Source organism: Leptidea sinapis, chromosome 32, assembly GCF_905404315.1.
Source record: "Leptidea sinapis chromosome 32, ilLepSina1.1, whole genome shotgun sequence".
Classification (NCBI taxonomy): Eukaryota; Metazoa; Arthropoda; class Insecta; order Lepidoptera; family Pieridae; genus Leptidea; species Leptidea sinapis.
Window position 1 is genome coordinate 4,395,144 of NC_066296.1, and position 18,703 is coordinate 4,413,846.

Genomic DNA, 18,703 nt, shown 5'->3' on the forward strand with positions numbered 1-18,703 from the left:
TGCATTATAACGGGCAAGGCGTATCAAGTACCATCAGCTCAACGTCCTAAAAAAATCGACATTATATTGACAATTATATTTTTTTTAATACTCCCGATGGGAGCTATGGCTAAAGCAATTTAATTAATTTTCAATTAATATTGTTACTTGAAAAGAAACACTACCGATTTTGCGAAATTGTTAAGCATCAATTAATGTGAAACCCACTCCGGGCTGCTCCATTAAAGTCAAATAATTTTTTTTCAATTAGGCTAACACTCAGCGCTTTTGGTTCAGCTGGTAGGTATATAATACCAGGCAAAAGGCTCACTGGAGAGAGAGGTGCTCAAGCAACCGACCATGGACATTCTCAATACCAGAAATCTGTTGCCAACCTTTGAAGGAATGAAAGTGATTTTGCGGGGCAAGAAGTTTCTTGCAAAACTTGCGTGGTTTTAAAATACCAGATGTCAGTCAGAGAGTTCTAATTTAATTGTGACAGATGACCTTGATATTCTTCCTGTTCAAGTTTTAATCAATAAAAAGTAATTTTTGTAAATTTACGTTGAATAGCTTCTGAATTACTTCTGTATGATTCATAGATCCCAAATGGCCTATGCATACTCAAATTGTGACCTAACAAGTACTTACAGGTAGAGTCATGTATAAATGCAGTAATTAAATTTTTTGTAGCTCTGCACATGAACCCAAACATTTGGTAAATAGCTTACCAGTTAGAAATAGTCTGGATATGATGGTCAAAAAAAAGTTATGTCGTCACAAGACCTCACCTTGACGTCTCAAGGTCTCTTATGAAAAGGACCTAAGATGTAAACCTTGAGGGACTTGCAATGCAGGGAGAAGATAAGTAACCATTGAGAACAACTGATCCGTGCCTGCATTCGAGGTAGGAGGAGAAGCTCTGAAGAAGCCTTCAAGTCCGCAATAATACAATTTTTTAAGTAAAATTAAATGATTCACTTTACCAAACGCCTTTCTAAAGTCTGTATAAATACTATCTACAGAAGTGCATTGATCTAGAGACGAAAATATTTTTTTTTGTATAATTATAGATTTGTCGCAGTAGATGTTGACTTAACAAATCCATGCTGACTCTGTAGAATACCTAAGTACGGATGTAGTGTACTACAAATAATTTTGCAATGTTTGGTAGAATAAGAGGTTTCTCTATAATTATCTATGTTATCTTTAGCACCCGACTTAAAGATTGGTAGAATGTTCGCGGTTTTCCATACAAGTGGGGCAAATCCTTCTGATTAATTTGTTTTGTGAGGTTTGCATAATGCACAAGCTCTTCTAAGAAGAAAAGGACGAATACTATCTTAACCTGCACCTTTATTCACATCCATATGATAAAATTTTTTACATCATAATAAGGTAAGACTATGTTTGCAATTGTTATTATTGTCACAAAGAGGATGATCTCCAAATAATAAACAATCATACTTATTATGCACTCTGAGATGTATGTCCGAAAGTCGACAAGAAATAAGAAGAAACCATATTACAAATTGTCGTTTTTTAACTACTACAAAAAGGAGACAGTTCGGATCCGGCAAACTACAGGCCAATTGCTATTACCTCCCTGCTCTCCAAAATCATGGAGAGCATAATTAACCGCCAGCCCTTGGTATACCTTGAGAATGATATGTTGGACACCTCCAACATACATTGCTATGATGCCGCTCGAAATCTCGAGCCATTGCCAATTCTGTGGCCATCTGGAGGGCAAAGCCAAATTGGCTTCGAAGAAGCTGGGCGTCATTAATAGAGCACGGCAATACTTAAAGCCGGCCCAAATTCTAGCGCTCTAAAAAACGCAGGTCCGGCCACACATGGAGTATTGCTGTCGTCTCTGATCCATTGGACCGTGTGCAACGCAGAGCAACTCGAATTGTCGGGGACCCAGTGCTCTGTGAACGGCTGGATCACTTGGCGTTGCGTAGAGACGTCACTCCATTGTGTGTCTTCAACCGCATTTATCACAGGGTATGTTCCGAACAGCTGTTTAACCTGATTCCTGCCGCCGAATTCCACCTTTGCGCGTACACCTTCCTTAAAGGCCGGCAACACTCTTGTGATTCCTCTGGTGTTGCAAGATAATGTGGGTGGCGGTGATCACTTAACACCAGGTGACCCATACACTATGTATGGTATGTCCTCCTATTCCATAAAAAAATACTTCCTACAGTTTAACTATTACTGGAGTATTCATGTTGTAAATCATTCATTGTTCATTAGTGATTGATAAGCATTTTTTGTGTATAATATGCTTTAAATTAATTGGTTTGATTTACTCACATTTAACATAAATTATCTCTGTAATATTAATTAGCCTTTAAAATACTTTACCATTTTTATTCTCATATTATTTTAATAATACAACAGAGCTATACATACCTTTGAGAAGGCTATTCTGTTCATAATGTTCTATAATCTATATTGTATAGTTTGTTATATTTGTATAGTTAAGAAGTTATATCTGTATAGCTTGTTGGTTTATCTATAATAATTAAATGTGTAGTATTCTGATTTAAGTTTGATGTAAAACTGATCACATATGCATTGAATATATACTGCACATGCAACTGAATCAAATGTTTTATTTGAAATTAACAGAATTCACTGCAACCTTTAATGTTTATTTTATTGATCACATTTTGAAAATAATAAAATAAAACCAAGTTTTGTTATCTCATAACTCTATTTATTAAATAAAAAGTCTAAAGCTTTACATACAACACTGCTCAATTAGTTAGGAAGTTAATACTTGGGGGCGGGACAATCTTCCTTGCTGTAGTCTCTTGTGGGAGAGTAAAATTTATATTGTTTGGTCCTGTACTCCTCCCATGGCTCAGGGTTAGTGCGCCTGTTCCAGGTGACCTCAGGGTTGCGGAATGCCAAACGGGCAGTGTAGAACAGTGCACCACCACAACCCAGGCCGACACACACAAACAAAGGAATCAGCTGCAATCATACACATCTAGCTTAATGTACCTACTATTCTTATGTAGGATTTTTGAAACTTACTAAAGATATTTACTAAATTAATGCTTGGGGCATATATTGGGGCTATTTGAATTTTTTATAGAAACACAAGAAATTTTATTACACTGTTTTCAGGTTGATTTCAACATCAAATAATAATAATTGGTTATAGAAATGCTTGTTATTGTCACTTAAAACTATTTCAGTTTATAAATTATGTATTATATTAGATGATAATTTATATCACCTAATGATCAATTAGGTAGGATGATTAGGAGTCTACTTCGAGAATACTTCTTAACCATGACAAGGAATGATATTTGAGGGCATAAATTATATCGTAAAAAGCACAACATTTTGCAGGAAATCCGTACAACATTTATCTATATCATTCATCATGATAATGAAAGATTTAGAGAATTGAGTACCAACTATAATTAGGATATTTTCATGTGTACTACATCCAATTATTATGAATTAATATATCACAGATTAGCAAAATATAGTACATCATATAGTTTAATTATACTACAATATCAAACACAGCTGCAATCAAAAATCGACTAATTTTGTAGTTCAGGGATATAATCTGGGAAAGTACCATACGAAACGGACAAGTCCTTAACATGAGCATAGCTTATAAAAGTGATGAATATATTGGTTTTCAATATGATGCTTCGACCTGATACTGTATGGTTATGGTACAACAAGATAAACTTACAATTCTAGGTTAATTATATAAGCAATTTTTTTCACTGATATAATAATTTACTTACAGCTTTGTGCCTCTTGAGACTCTCAATGCTTAGGCCCTGCATTTTGTTAAAGATTTGCTGAAATTATAGTAGTAAAACTGACTTCAACTTCGATAATCGGGTTACAACTTACGATTTCCTATCGACAATAATTATTATCGATGCGAACGAACTGCGAAGTTATGACGGAAATCAGAAATTTCTAGTGTCTACTATAAAAATCACTTTATCTTGACAATGACGGCTGTCAAATGACAGAACTGTCATAACATTCCTTTTTTTAATTTCCACTCCTTTTTGGAGATTTTGTTTTGAGAGACATCCACCAGCTTAAATTTTTTTTTCTTTTCACATTGGAAGTTTTCTTGCATGTTCTACTTCGAAGTGTTTTTATTTATTCCACTAGTAGGGAAAAGAATCCCGAAAGACGTAACAAAACTAGAATTTTCATATTTGATATGTTTTTTTTATGGAATAGGAGGACAAACGAGCGTACGGGTCACCTGTTGTTAAGTGATCACCGCCGCCCACAATCTCTTGCAACACCAGAGGAATCACAGGAGCGTTGCCGGCCTTTAAGGAAGGTGTACGTGCTTTTTAAGATAATATATAGATAAGTAGGTATATAAATAAATACCAAGAATTTGATGAAAACTATTATTCACGGATAAAATACATTAGGTACTATACATTATTTACAATTTAATACTATTGTTGTAAATATATTATATTACATAATTGATAAATAATTATATAGAAAGAATATTACATAATATAGGATCAACAGTATTCAGATGGGTTTTTATAGATCTAGGGAAAGCAACACGGATGGATATTAAACTATCTAAAAAGGAAGTTCGATCATATTTAGGTAATGTAAAAAATAAGTGATCCAGATCTCCAAAGACATCTCCAGATTTACATTGTGGACTGTCTATCTTGCAAGGTGGGCCGGTCAAGTGGTGTGTCCAAGGCACATTCTCATCAATATAGTCGGTAATGATTTTATCAAACTTAATGACAGAAAACCATGACTGTTAGGAATTATTTGTTGAATTTTGAAATAATTTTTGCCTTTAAAGTGACTACTTTCTGCATAGACTTAACCCCAGGAGTCTCTGAGATATAGACCAGGAAGAGCAACTAAATCGCAATTTAAACCTTAAAGCGCAATTTGTTTGCAAACCACACACAACAGTTTTATTTGCAAGTGTGTCAGCTGTTTTCTTCCTGTCCTTGTTGCATCATGATTAGTGCTGTAATCACTGATTTTATTTATGGAAAAAGAGGACAAACGAACGTGCAGGTCACCTAGTGTTAAGTGATCACCGCCACCCTCATTCTCTTGCAACACCAGAGGAATCACAGGAGCTTTGCCGGTGATTAAGGAAGGTGTAAGCGGTTTTTTCGAAGGTACGCACGTCGTATCATTCTGGAAACACCGTGCAAGGAAGCTCATTCCACAGTTTTGTAATACGTGGAAGAAAGTTCCTTGAAAACCGCACTGTGGAGGACCGCCGCACATCCAGATGGTGGGGATGATATCCTCATTTATGGCGTGCCGTGCAAAGGTCGAATTTGGCGGCAGGAATCAGGGAAAAGAGCTCTTTGGAGCACTCCACGTGATAAATGCGGTAGAAGACGCATCAAGCGAGCACTGTGTCGCCGACAATTCGAGCTGTTCTGCGTAGCATGCGGTCAAATGGATCGAGCTGATACTGGGATGCACCAGACCACAGATACCAGCAATACTCCTAATGTAGCCAGAACTACGCTTTTTGGAGAGCTAGAATGTGGGCCGGTTTGAATTGTTGCCATGCTATATTAATGACACCCAGCTTCTTCGAAGACAATTTGGCTTTGCCCTCCAGATGACACGGAATTAGCAATCACTCGAGATTTCGAGACCCAGTATTCCGATACTAGGTGAGGCTTTAAGGGAAGTGTTGTCGAACAGCTGTGATACGACATATGGTTTTTTTGTGGTAAACGCGCAAACTAGAGTCTATTGGGGGTTAAATTGGACAAGGTTCAATCCGCGACCTTCTCAGGAGTGGACTTGGTAGAAGACACAAGTTTCTCACGGGACTGGCCAATAATTTCCTGAGAGAGTCATGCATGGCCCGTGTATACGGCATTACCGGTGCTGTCGTCTGCATAGCAATGTATGTTGGAGGGGTCCAACATATCATTGATATGCAGAAGAAACAATGTAGAAGATAGCTCACAATCACACTCCAGCGTTCACGGGCTTCGGGTTCGAGCAATAACCGTTGACAACGACCTGTATGCTGAGCCCAGTAAGAAAGCTGGAGGTCTACATACTTAAGCTCTCGGAAAGCCCTAATAATGGATGTTTTGAGAGAAGCGCCTTGTATCATACACGATCATAGGCTTACATAAATTACATACTTGATATATCCAGGCTTACAGTCAGGCCTTCCTCCTTGCTTTCGTCAGCCGCTGCCCATCTTTGTGTCAGGTATACCAGAAGATCGCCTGCCGACCAACCATGGTGAATGGTCGTAGATCTACTGAAGATCCTCTAGCGGCGGTTTCAATAACCTAGTCACAAACTAGACAAATCTATCCTTTTACGCTCAATTACATTTCAATAACCTATTGACAGATATTGGACATAACTATGGAATGTATTTGGTGGACGGCGTTTAAATTGGAGTGGATTCCCTAATTGGAGTGGAGGAATAATGTTGCAATAGTTCACATTAAGCGTGGATTAGGGTGCTGTGGTGTTACTGCCTCGTTTGTCCTTGGACATGCATGGTTCTGTGTCCCCCCCTAGAAAACGACGGGTGGACTAGCAAGTATGCCAAACAAACAAATATTCAAATCACACAACGCTTCCAGAATAAACTATTAAGGGAAATTGTGAACCTTGGTACATTCGAAACTGTGAACTCCATCGGGACCTTAACATTGAGTTTGTTGACAAAGTTATCCAAAAATATGCTGAAGCTCATCAATATAGACTTCACCATCACGTGAATGTCGAGGCAATCCAGCTCCTTGACAACACTGATATAGTAAGAAGACTAAAATGAACAAAACCTTTTGAGTTATTGTACTGCTAGTGAATTAGTGTAATAAAATATAAAAATAGTTATATTATAAAAGGCACTTGAACAAAGTGACTTCTCCTTAATAGAGACATTAAGAAATGTGTTAATGGACACATTCTTAGTTTATTCTTTCTAGCAGTTTAAGTTACAGTAGAATTATTTATTAGTCTAAATTGTTATACAAGTGGGGCAACATTATACATTGTGTGTACTAATTTACTACGCATTTTTTTAACACACTTGTGAGGAAAAACAAACATGTATTGCATATTTTTTTAAACTACCGTAAACAGCTTTTCTCTAGATTTTGCAGGTATTAAGGCTTTGCATTTTGTGCTGCATTTAGTTTTTCTGGTGGGGTAAAATCTTTCAATTGTTCATCTTCAGTACTCCAACAAAAGTTTTTTTAATGAACTAGAAAACTTTAATACACTCATTTGAATGCTGAGTCAAAAAATGCGGCTGACAGTATACGGGATTGAGTTCCGTTTTAAATAGTAACCAGTATAAGTGGCTATGAAGGAACGGCTTCACATTATACTAAATTGACGTCACACTGTACAATGGTCGCAGTGCATATCGGAACATACTTAAAATATGAAAATTACGGGAATGTTGCTTAAGTTTTTTTTTGCACGCGCCAAAGAAGGGCATAGATTACTTATCTTTACTTAAAGCGATACAGCTTACTTCAAAATTATAAAATGCATATATTTTATAACAATTTATTGTAAGTTATAAATAATTTGATAATTAAACATAATTTTTCGTCATGGATTTTCAGCGGTTAAGCAATTATTATTATTAAATGGCAATTGGCAAATGCCAACTATCGACATTCGACACTTCACATTTGACATTTCCAATTTCTCATATTTTATTTATTTTTCCAGTATTTTTTGTGTAATGTAGGCTTAACGTAGGTATATTTTTGTAACCCAGTGTCATACAATTGTGCATATAATAGTGTTATAAAATTTAATTATTTATGTACATACATGTTTAAAATTTACATTAATGTCGCACTGCGTAATTATTTAATTTTAATAGTAATATTTTTCACAATTTGCTGCATTTTTAGTAAACATGAGCTTTTTATTGTAAGTATTCTTACACAGGTATTTTGTCACTCCATAATTATATTACATTTGTTTCGTTACTAATAATTTTTAACTTGTTAATTTGATGTATTCGATATGCAAGGAAAAATCTTTAAAATTTCCTTTTAAGCTGTGGTTGCTTCGTATTGGACCTGGCTCCTGTATTTATTCTAAATAATAATACTGTATTTCTGTTGAATTGTTACAAGAAGTTATAGTAATCTGTGATAAGATGTGTGTTTAGTTTAATAATGTGTGTGCTTAAAATACAGATAGTTTGTTGTTTTCAGTGGCAGTCGTTCAAATAAAACATTTAAACCAAAGAAAAATATTCCTGAAGGAACACATCAGTATGACTTGATGAGACATGCTGCAGCCACATTAGGATCTGGCAACTTAAGACTCGCAGTGATGCTGCCCGATGGGGAAGACCTCAATGAATGGGTTGCTGTCAATAGTATGTAGTAACATGCTCCTTATGCATACATATTTAATTCAAAATTAACCACAAAACCATCTGTATCATTTCTTTTTTATTAAAGGTGGTTATTATAGTTAAATATCGGGTACCTTCAAAAAAAGTGCGTACACCTTCCTTAAAGGCCGGCAACGCTCTTGTGATTCCTCTGGTGTTGCAAGAGAATGTGGTGATCACTTAACACCAGGTGACCCGTACTCTCGTTTGTCTTCCTATTCCATTAAAAAAAAAATTGTATTGGATTATGGATGTTATATTACTACCCCCTTATTCATAATGGTCCGCTAACTTTAAACAGCCACTAAGGAGTGTTTTTTCTCATTCTGACTTAGGTCAATAGAAGAAGACAGAGTGAGAATTAGCAATGCTTTAAGTTAGCAGACTATTATGAATAAGGGGTTAATATAAAAGTACTGATTTGCAGAAAAAACCATCTAATATCAAAAAGGTATGGTTTTTATTTTTAAAAGTATTCATATTATGTTTATTAAAAATATAACATTTATGTCAAATATGATTGAACAAACAGTAAAATATAGTATAATTAAATAAAACAAAAAGATTAGTCATTAGAATACAATCAAAGTAAAAGCGCCTTCTCTATTAATGTGGCAATTGCATACTGTATTTAGTTGTATGTAAATTACTCATTGATATATTATTATTGTTCTGTAAAGGTCATTGGCTTTTGCAGTAGAGCAATGAAGCTTGGCCAGGAAACTTCAATGACTCACATCCATGAATTTTACATATAATTCAGTTACAACTCAATAATACACTCCGTTGCAAATAAAAAATGGGCACTTTTGATTTATTCTAGTAGTACTCCTAGTATTTATATCATATTTATATATATAATATACTAGCTGACCCAATGAACATTGTTCTGCTTTGTTGATTAAATTAATTTAAATTTTTTGTAAGGATAATATATATGATGAGGAAAGAACCTCTGTATTGTTTTTAAAAGGTGTGACGTCATTACTGTTGACATCACAATTGCTATCTTGCTGAAGATCACTCATTGGTTCTTCCAAAGAAAACTACACGAGTAGGTATTTTATTACTTTCGTTTATTCAACTGGCAGCGTTATGACGTCCCAGAGAGGTCCATACCATACGACAGCCCGAGCACGACTGACCTTAGTGTCGATCGTGCGGGCTGGATTTATAGGACCCGACGCACGTGCTTCTGCATGTGTTTTAGATTGCGGCCGTATTTATGGGGCTCGGTGCACGTGCACGTGGTTTCAATTCGTGTTGTAGTATTTGCGCCGATATATATAAGGAAATAAAAAAAATCAAGTTCATTAGTGTTTCTTTACTGGCTATGTATTTTGGTGCATGGGTTGCACTCTTCAGTGAAGCACCTTGTGATAGACTACATTCACTGTTTTATTATCAGGTGCAGTAAGAGCCAATGCAGATGGTCTTCCAACCCGCAAACATGCCACATATAATTTACCATGTGGTTTTTTTATATTCAAATCAAAGACTTTCAAGGATTGGCCTTGAGATTTGTGAATGGACATGAATATACACACATCAAAAAAGTCTAAGCAACATGTGTTTAAATTTTAGGATGTTTTTTCACAATATAACATTGTATTTTATTTTTAAAATAATATCTTTAGGGTCCTATGATGTAAAAATAACAGCTGTTGTCTATAAAAGTTCTTTTAATAACAGAAATTAACAATACTAGAAATATACTGCAGAAACTAAGGTACATAAGCAACTAAAACTTTTTTTACAAAATAAATTTTCTAAAGAAAATGAATTAATTGTGAAAGAATTGGATAATTGAATACAAAGTATGGCCTCCTCTGCTATTCAGAACTTGTCGGCAACAATTATTCATTGAATTAATGAGACTGTTTATGTCAGCTTGCAGTATTCACTCCCAATGGAATTGTAGCAAATCCTTCAGCTGTTGGGTTCTTGACACTCCATCCAAGTCCTCCAAAACACATCTTTGGAGCATGTACCATGCGTGCTTGATGGGGTTGAGGTCTGGCGATTGTGCAGGCCAGGGCAATACCCCAACGTTCTCCGTTGCCAAGTATTAACTGGTTCGCCGAGCTGTATGTGAACGCGCATTGTCATGCATTAAAGTAAAGGTTTGTGCAAATGGATGAACAAAAGGTCTGAGAATATCCTCAACATAATTTTCGGCGTTCATGTTTCCATTTACAAAAACGAGCTGCCTGTTCGCCTGTTCTTCATAATACCCGCCCATACCATAACTGTTGAGCCGCTGTATGGATGAACTTCCTGAATGCACCTGAGCCTTTCAGTATTACCGGGCTGACGGTACACTCGCACTCTTCTTGTATCACGCCTAAACCCGAATCACGACTCATCGGAAAATATAATTTTATCCCATTGTTCCTGGGTCCATGTTCGGCGTTCCCTACACCATTCATTTCGACGAGCGCGATTCCCGTGACGTATCGGTGGGCACCTAATTAGGCGTCGAGCTCGTAGGCCGTACTCATGCAGTCGATTTCGCACAGTTTGGGGACTTACATCAATACCACTTGAATTTTGAAGACTCATACTTATCAATCAAGCAGTCAATTGTATGTACCGGTCTTGACGAGTGGCCGTACTACATTTACGGCCTGAATGCTGTTCAGCGGGTTCCCTTGTATTATTGTAGCGCTGCCAAAGACGACAAATAACACTTCTATGAATGCCAAAATGCCGAGATACCTGAGATTGATTACTTCCCGCTTGCAACATCCCTACAGCTCTTTGCATTTCATTTGCCGTCAAATGACGTCGCTCCATGACGTAAAGAATGTCTAAAAATTAAATTTTGTCGCTAACTTTATTTAAATGGTTGGTAAAATTATAAAATCAAGACTAAGTGTAGCAATAAAAACGCACTTAAATTCAAACAAATTCCCTTTCATTTAATTTTATGAAAAAAAACAAAACATCGATTTTTTTTTTACAACCAGCCAGTATGTCATCAATAACAAAAAAGTTTACATACTTATGCACTTTGAGTGAATAAAGTCTTAAATTAATATAAATGGTAAATTTGTAATATCATGCATGTTGCTTAGACTTTTTTTGATGTGTGTAGTTTGGAAATTGAAGTCGCTTAAACTCAAACTGCATGTCAGTTGGGATCACAGTCTCCATTAATTTCTGTGGGATCCCTTCCGTAACGCATTTGTCATCGATCATGCAAGGTGATTAGGAATATGTCATTCCTAATCACCTATGCCACCACATATGCATTTAACATGGCTACCTGTGAACGTCCCCGACAGAATATTTAATCGACCAATATTAGCTGCATTTCTTTCATTACTAAGTGGCATCACGTAAATGTATATACTCCTCAGAACTCACCTTGGCTTGGTTCAGCCGAATGAAAGTTTATCGCTCCATTTCTATTTTGACTTAGCTACATGTCGACGCAATACTACTGAAGCAAACGACGAAACTGCAGCAAATAGCAATTCATTGAGCTTACCTACTTGGTAGTTTCTTCACCTGAAATTGAAACAGTAGATTTAGTATTTTGTATGTGAAACTTACATTCATATTTTTAGCATAATTATAAAGTGATGAGGATGATGAAGTGAGGTGAAGATAAATTATTTTAAGTCATTTGTCCAATTTTCAGAACAAACAGTCCCTAATTTTGTAAGCAAAACTATGATATTGATACTCGCCATTCAATGGATTATTCATTTTGATATTGAAATAAGATTCATCTTCTCCTTGTCAAAGTGGTCACCAAGGTACACATTAGCGGCTGGTCCAGGTAGACCAGGAGTGTTCAATTAATCAAATAGATATTAGGTGGGATAATGTAAGGTTTTTTCTTATGTATACATTTTCGTTTTTCCAGCGGTGGACTTCTTCAACCAGATTAACATGCTGTATGGTACTATCACGGAGTTCTGCACGGAAGAGTCATGTGCAGTGATGTCTGCCGGCCCCAAGTACGAGTACCACTGGGCGGACGGACACACGGTGAAGAAGCCCATCAAGTGCTCAGCACCGAAGTACATCGACTACCTGATGACGTGGGCGCAGGACCAGCTTGATGATGAGACGCTATTCCCGTCCAAGATAGGTGCGTACCCGCTGCCTCATGGCACCGTTCTTATATTGCACTCAGATGATCCGCAACCTTGTCTATTCCGGTTTCTATTAGAATAGAAGAAGGTTAGGTAGACCTAACCTTGCTATAAATACTGAAAGAAAGAAAAAATATTTTCTATCGCAAATAACATTTATTACTTTAACAGCTATACATAAATAAAAGCGACTTTGATACATAAATATAAAACAATTTAAAATATCAAAAGCTTATTCGAAGTGCTCTCCATTGGCTGCAATACAGGCCTCTAAATGTTGCGGCCAGTTATCAATAGAAGCGCGCACTTTTTCCATGGAAAAATTCTTCACTGCCAATCGTACAGATTGTTTAAGGGACTCCAAATTATCATGTCGTTTAGAGCAAGCCGTACTCTCTAGAACTGACCATAAATCATCATCCAGGGGATAAGATCGGGACTAGACGACGGACTGTCATCAGCTCTGATGAAGTCCGAAACGTTCGTTTCCAACCAAGACTGTGTAGACCGAGCTTTATGACCCCGGGCCGAGTCTTGCTGGGAGGACCATTCTTTGTTATTAAACATGGTGTTGTTAAGGGGCTTCTCTACCTTCTCAAGAATAGTATATTGATACACTTGTGCCGATGTTTTGATGCCTTTTTCACAAAAGTAAGGCACAGTCACTCCTTCATAGCTAATACTCCACCAAACCATCATTGAAGGCGGACAGTGCCCAACTTGCACTCTGTCGACTAATTAGGAAGCTTCCTTAGAGCTTTGAGCATAAATACGGGCATTTTGTTTGTTATAATGTTGTTCAATTGTAAAAAAAATCTCATCCGTAAACAAAATTTTTCTGTGACCTCCCTTTGCCACCCTATTCTCTTTTAAATTATCAGTTAAGAAATGACCAGTCTCTTATAGGATGTAAGTCCTAAGTCATCTTTTAAAATACGCGACATGGTTCTAGGTGCTATCTTCATCTCCCGAGATATAATCTTTTGCTTTCGCACAGGATTTCTTCGAATTCTTTCCCTTACTTTTTTGACCACCTTTTTCGTACGAACACTACGTGGACGGTTAAATATTTTTCTGTGACAAGCAGAGGAGGTCTCATTGTACCTATAAATAGCCCGGTACACAAATATTTTACTAATACCAAGCGTATTTTTTAATTAAAATAAGGGACGAGACGAGTTGTACGTTCAGCTGATGGTAATTGATACGCCCTACCCATTACAATGCAGTGCCGCTCAGTTTTCTTGAAAAAACCGAAATTCAGACACAAACACAGTAATGTTTACACATTACTGCTTCACGGCAGAAATAGGCGCCGTTCTAGCCGGCATCCTGTGCATAAGAGCCTCCCACTGGTATGGAGAGTTTAAAAAATTGTATTTGGCTCCATACCTACTTTGTGTAATGCAATCACAGCGATTCGAATTTCTTCCTCCCCACTCCATTTTACTATCGCAAAATATTGTACAATGTATTGGCGCCTAAATGAGAAAACTCAATGAACAATCATATAAAAATGACAGATTCCAAATTCAAATGTAATATTTCGTTTATTTTTATTTGTAACAGTTTTATGGCCAGACTAGTTATATTTATTTAGAAGAGCCTCAATACAATAAATCTTGTCTGACAAACATTAATGATGTTGTAACGACAGCATCTTAGTCTTATGCTTAGTGACATTGAACTTTAAGCCAGAAATCCAATTTGATTATATGGGTTTTTGAGTAATTATATACTGCGATACAGAAGTCTGGGTCAATAACGTGCGTTACCACAGGTGTGCCGTTTCCGAAGAATTTCCTACCGATGGCGAAGACAATCCTGAAGCGGCTGTTCCGAGTGTACGCGCACATCTACCACCAGCACTTCCCCGAGGTCGTGCAGCTCGGCGAGGAGGCGCATCTCAACACCTCCTTCAAACACTTCATCTTCTTCGTTCAGGTAGGCAGTTAGTACACGATCGAGGAGCATCTCAACACCTCCTTCAAACTCTTCATCTTCGTTGTTCAGGTAGGCATGTAGTACACGATCGAGGCGCATCTCAACACCTCCTTCAAACACTTCATCTTCTTCGTTCAGGTAGGCAGTTAGTACACGATCGAGGAGCATCTCAACACCTCCTTCAAACTCTTCATCTTCTTTGTTCAGGTAGGCATGTAGTACACGATCGAGGCGCCAGCTCCTTCAAACACTTTATCTTCTTTGTTCAGGTAGGCAGGTAGTACACAATCGAGGCGCATCTCATCAACTCCTTCAAACACTTCATCTTCTTTGTTCAGGTAGGCAGGTAGTACACAATCGAGGCGCATCTGATCAACTCCTTCAAACACTTCATCTTCTTTGTTCAGGTCGGCATGTACGACACGATCGAGGCGCATCTCATCAACTCCTTCAAACTCTTCATCTTCTTTGTTCAGGTCGGCATGTACAATACGATCGAGGCGCATCTCATCAACTCCTTCAAACACTTCATCTTCTTCGTTCAGGTAGGCAGTTCGTACACGATCGAGGAGCATCTCATCAACTCCTTCAAACTCTGCATCTTCTTTGTTCAGGTCGGCATGTACTACACGATCGAGGCGCATCTCATCAACTCCTTCAAACACTTCATCTTCTTCGTTCAGGTAGGCAGTTAGTACACGATCGAGGAGCATCTCATCAACTCCTTCAAACTCTTCATCTTCTTTGTTCAGGTCGGCATGTACTACACGATCGAGGCGCATCTCATCAACTCCTTCAAACACTTCATCTTCTTCGTTCAGGTAGGCAGTTAGTACACGATCGAGGAGCATCTCATCAACTCCTTCAAACTCTTCATCTTCTTTGTTCAGGTCGGCATGTACTACACGATCGAGGCGCATCTCAACACCTCCTTCAAACACTTCATCTTCTTCGTTCAGGTAGGCAGTTAGTACACGATCGAGGCGCATCTCATCAACTCCTTCAAACACTTCATCTTCTTTGTTCAGGTAGGCAGGCTACAAATGGCAAATCATTAATGTAGACGAGGAATAAGAAAGGTCTTAGGATTAAACCCTGAGGCACGCCCATCCGTATCAGAGCTCCTAATGAATGTTCATTATTAATTACTACTTTCTGGGTTCTATTACATAAGTATGAAGTAATAAAGTCAATTGATTTGCTCTGTATACCATCATAATTGAGTTTAAGAGTGTACGTAACGTAAGTCTACCGTCTACGCTAACGCGCTGGATGGGGTGATGTCCTCCCAGACGTATCCGTCGACGGCGACACCCTTAGCTCGTCTTCGTCTGGGCTCTTGCATGAGCGCGAGCATGACTCGCAAAACCAAATTTTGTTTTGAAGGTCCTATTGCAAGAAGCGCAGTAAAGAGACCCACTTGAATTGTGAGTATAGTTGTAGGAGGGCTTGGGTCGAGTTTTTCGGATCAGGCGTTTGGCGTCAAGGTCTTCAAGACGGGAACGCTCAAAGTTTTCTATACCTATGTATTGACAGCAGTTCGCCACTCCGACCTCTGCGTTGCAAGCTCCATGACTCACTATACATGCCAATAGCAGTCAAGTGGCGTTTTAAGACATAACGCAGAAACTGTCCTCCAGGCTTTCGTTTGCCTGAGCTAAGCTCAGAGTAAAGTACCTTTTTTGGTAATCTGAAAGACTCCATGCGTACAAGGTGTCCACACCAGCGTAGTTGGCCTTTCATTAGCACACACTATACGATATATGACGGGCGTGTCGAGACTAAACTCCTACTTGCAGGTTTGGTTTTGGTGCTTTGTGAATGTTAATCGACGCCAGATCAAAAATAAGTTCGATTTTTGAACGAGTTCTATTTACAAAGACCGTACCTATGCTAATAGTTTTCATACGAATTGTAATGTTCAATATTTAAATCATTTCACTACTTGGACAGTTTTTATAATATTATTTACCTTCGCGTTTTGGAATTACTAGCTTTATCTTGACATACATTTCGTAAAATATAATTGAACAGGATGAGATGTGGAGAAAATTTGTTTGGTGATGCATGTTCTTACAGAGTCCCAGAAATTCCAAAGATTTGTTGAATACGGTTGAGTGAGAATGTCTAATATTATAGAGCATAAATAACTTTGTAAGTAATATCACACCTTTCGAGGTAAGTGATCGCCTCGACGCTATTTATTAATTTTATTTGACATTTTATTATGTTTGTTTGTAAATAAATAGGCCCGTTTGTCACTGTTCTTCGCGCAACAAGTCTTCGATAAATCTTTTCAAATGGATGGTAAATTGTGATTTCCAAAAAGTGATTTAAAATTCTTTGCTCTCTCTAGTCGTTCTCTCATGACTGAGGATCGTGGTCATTAACAAGTGGTCCTCACTTGGAGTGAACTATTTGTTTCCATCGGCTTCTGTCCATCACAGCCCTGACGACGGAGCTAAACCTCGGGGACCTGGAGTCTTTTATTTGGTCGGTCCATCTGGTAGGAGATCGGCCTCAGGCTCGCTTGTCATTTGTGTTCTTAACTACGATCAATTTCTCAAGACTCTTTTTACCCCTTCGCATTACGTGGCCAAAATACAAAAGAATTCGTTAGTGGCATATCGTGGACAGACTGGTTTTTATCTTGAGGTGTGAGAAGATCGACACATTTGTTCAATTGGCCGTCCAAGGTATCCTCAACATACGCCTCAATCAATCAATCCTCTGCCTCTCTCGAGCCCGTATCGTCCACGACTCCACGCCCTACAGAAAAATGGCACGTACTAACCGGATCTTGGTGTTAACAGTGATTCCCCTCTTTTTCCATATTTTGTTCAGGCGGGTCATAGCATCCTTGGTCATACCAATACGTCTTTTTATTTCCGGCACACTTCGCACACAAAATTCTTTGCATTAAAATATTAAATCAATTGGAATATTGTCACTTCCATTGTTGTGGTCTGGTGAACAACAAACATCTGGCGGTCCGCTCGCTCCCGTTACAAAAGCTCAAATATTGACGCGAATTGATGTGATAAAGTAAAGTTGTATGTATTTGTGTTCAGGAGTTCAGCCTGATAGAGCGCCGCGAGCTGGCGCCGCTGCAGGAGCTTATCGAGAAACTGACCGCCAAGGAGGCGCGGTGAACGACCGGCAGGGGGGGGGGAACACATCTGACACCTGTAAATACTGACGACAACTCTACGGTCGTAATAACCATTGTGATCGTTTTTATATATAATAATTTAATGGTAGTGTACATTTTGTATGAATTTATTTAAATATCAATTGATAGAAATATAATAGCGAGCTGTTTATCAGTAAGTGAATATATTTTGACCAATATTGTTGTTTGTCCGGTTGTTTTGTATTTCATTTACCTAACAATACTTACAAACTAATCTGGCATTATCATATAATATTGATAGACCACAGCGGAGGGTAACTGTTCACTAACATCGATTTTATCAATAAGGTACGAGCACATCGACCTGTCGCGACGGTGGGGATCACCCACGTGTATGTTATGATCACGTGATCGCAAGTCGCGCGCCGTGTCGGAGCCCGTCTGTACGTGCCTTTACGTGATTGTATATCACTGCCTTACCTATTGCCTCTTCTCCACTATCGGCGATGATCCTCACTTGTATGATCGTCTGTCATCGGCAAGTTAATCGTTGGTCATCGTGTAAGCATCCACACGATCGTCCGTGATGATTTATTGAGCGACAGTCCTTCAAGATGGACATAACTGAGTTCATGATTTAATAATATTATTAATAAAATTGGTGAGCGATTTTAAGCCTTACAGTATCGATAAATATCTCAGTACCTATATACCTACCTTATTTTTATCTTTGTGATATTTACGTTTGGGAATCCATATTGTGGGTAGTTCTGATAAAGTTCTATGAGTTTAAATGTTACTTCATTTGACCACCCAGTAGTCATTGTATCTTACTCGTGCTATGTAAATAGAAGGTAAACAAAACAACGCCGCGACGAGGCGAAGTACGTACGGCTTCGCTCACTCTCCAGTGTCCTCCAGTGAATCAGTGACCGGCGATCGTGTGGGCACGCGCACGCAACTACACGCGAATTACCTTTGATGCGTGCCCCAAAATCCGACAAAACACCGATCGCCGCAATCTCTATTACGATGATCGGCAACTAGAAGCGAATAAGCGATCGTGCTCGTGTGTCATCGCCTTTAATCGCCGATTGTGAGAGGCGCCATATTGTTAATCTA

At 38.2% G+C, this 18,703-nt stretch overlaps 2 protein-coding genes across 2 annotated transcripts; one reads left to right on the plus strand and one right to left on the minus strand.

Moving 5' to 3' along the window:
* Positions 1 to 2,685: 2,685 nt before the first annotated feature.
* LOC126974393 (cytochrome c oxidase subunit NDUFA4) lies at positions 2,686 to 3,941 on the minus strand. Its single transcript, XM_050821872.1, has 2 exons — positions 3,765 to 3,941; positions 2,686 to 2,967 (listed from the first exon to the last, which is right to left on the minus strand). The coding sequence occupies exons 1-2, from the start codon at positions 3,804 to 3,806 to the stop codon at positions 2,764 to 2,766; spliced, it is 246 nt and encodes an 81-aa protein (XP_050677829.1). The 5' UTR covers positions 3,807 to 3,941; the 3' UTR covers positions 2,686 to 2,763.
* A 3,760-nt stretch (positions 3,942 to 7,701) lies between these two features.
* LOC126974490 (MOB kinase activator-like 1) lies at positions 7,702 to 17,809 on the plus strand. The gene is made up of 5 exons (XM_050822004.1): positions 7,702 to 7,923; positions 8,214 to 8,380; positions 12,273 to 12,500; positions 14,285 to 14,448; positions 17,520 to 17,809. The coding sequence occupies exons 1-5, from the start codon at positions 7,910 to 7,912 to the stop codon at positions 17,598 to 17,600; spliced, it is 654 nt and encodes a 217-aa protein (XP_050677961.1). The 5' UTR covers positions 7,702 to 7,909; the 3' UTR covers positions 17,601 to 17,809.
* The last annotated feature ends 894 nt before the right edge of the window (positions 17,810 to 18,703 follow it).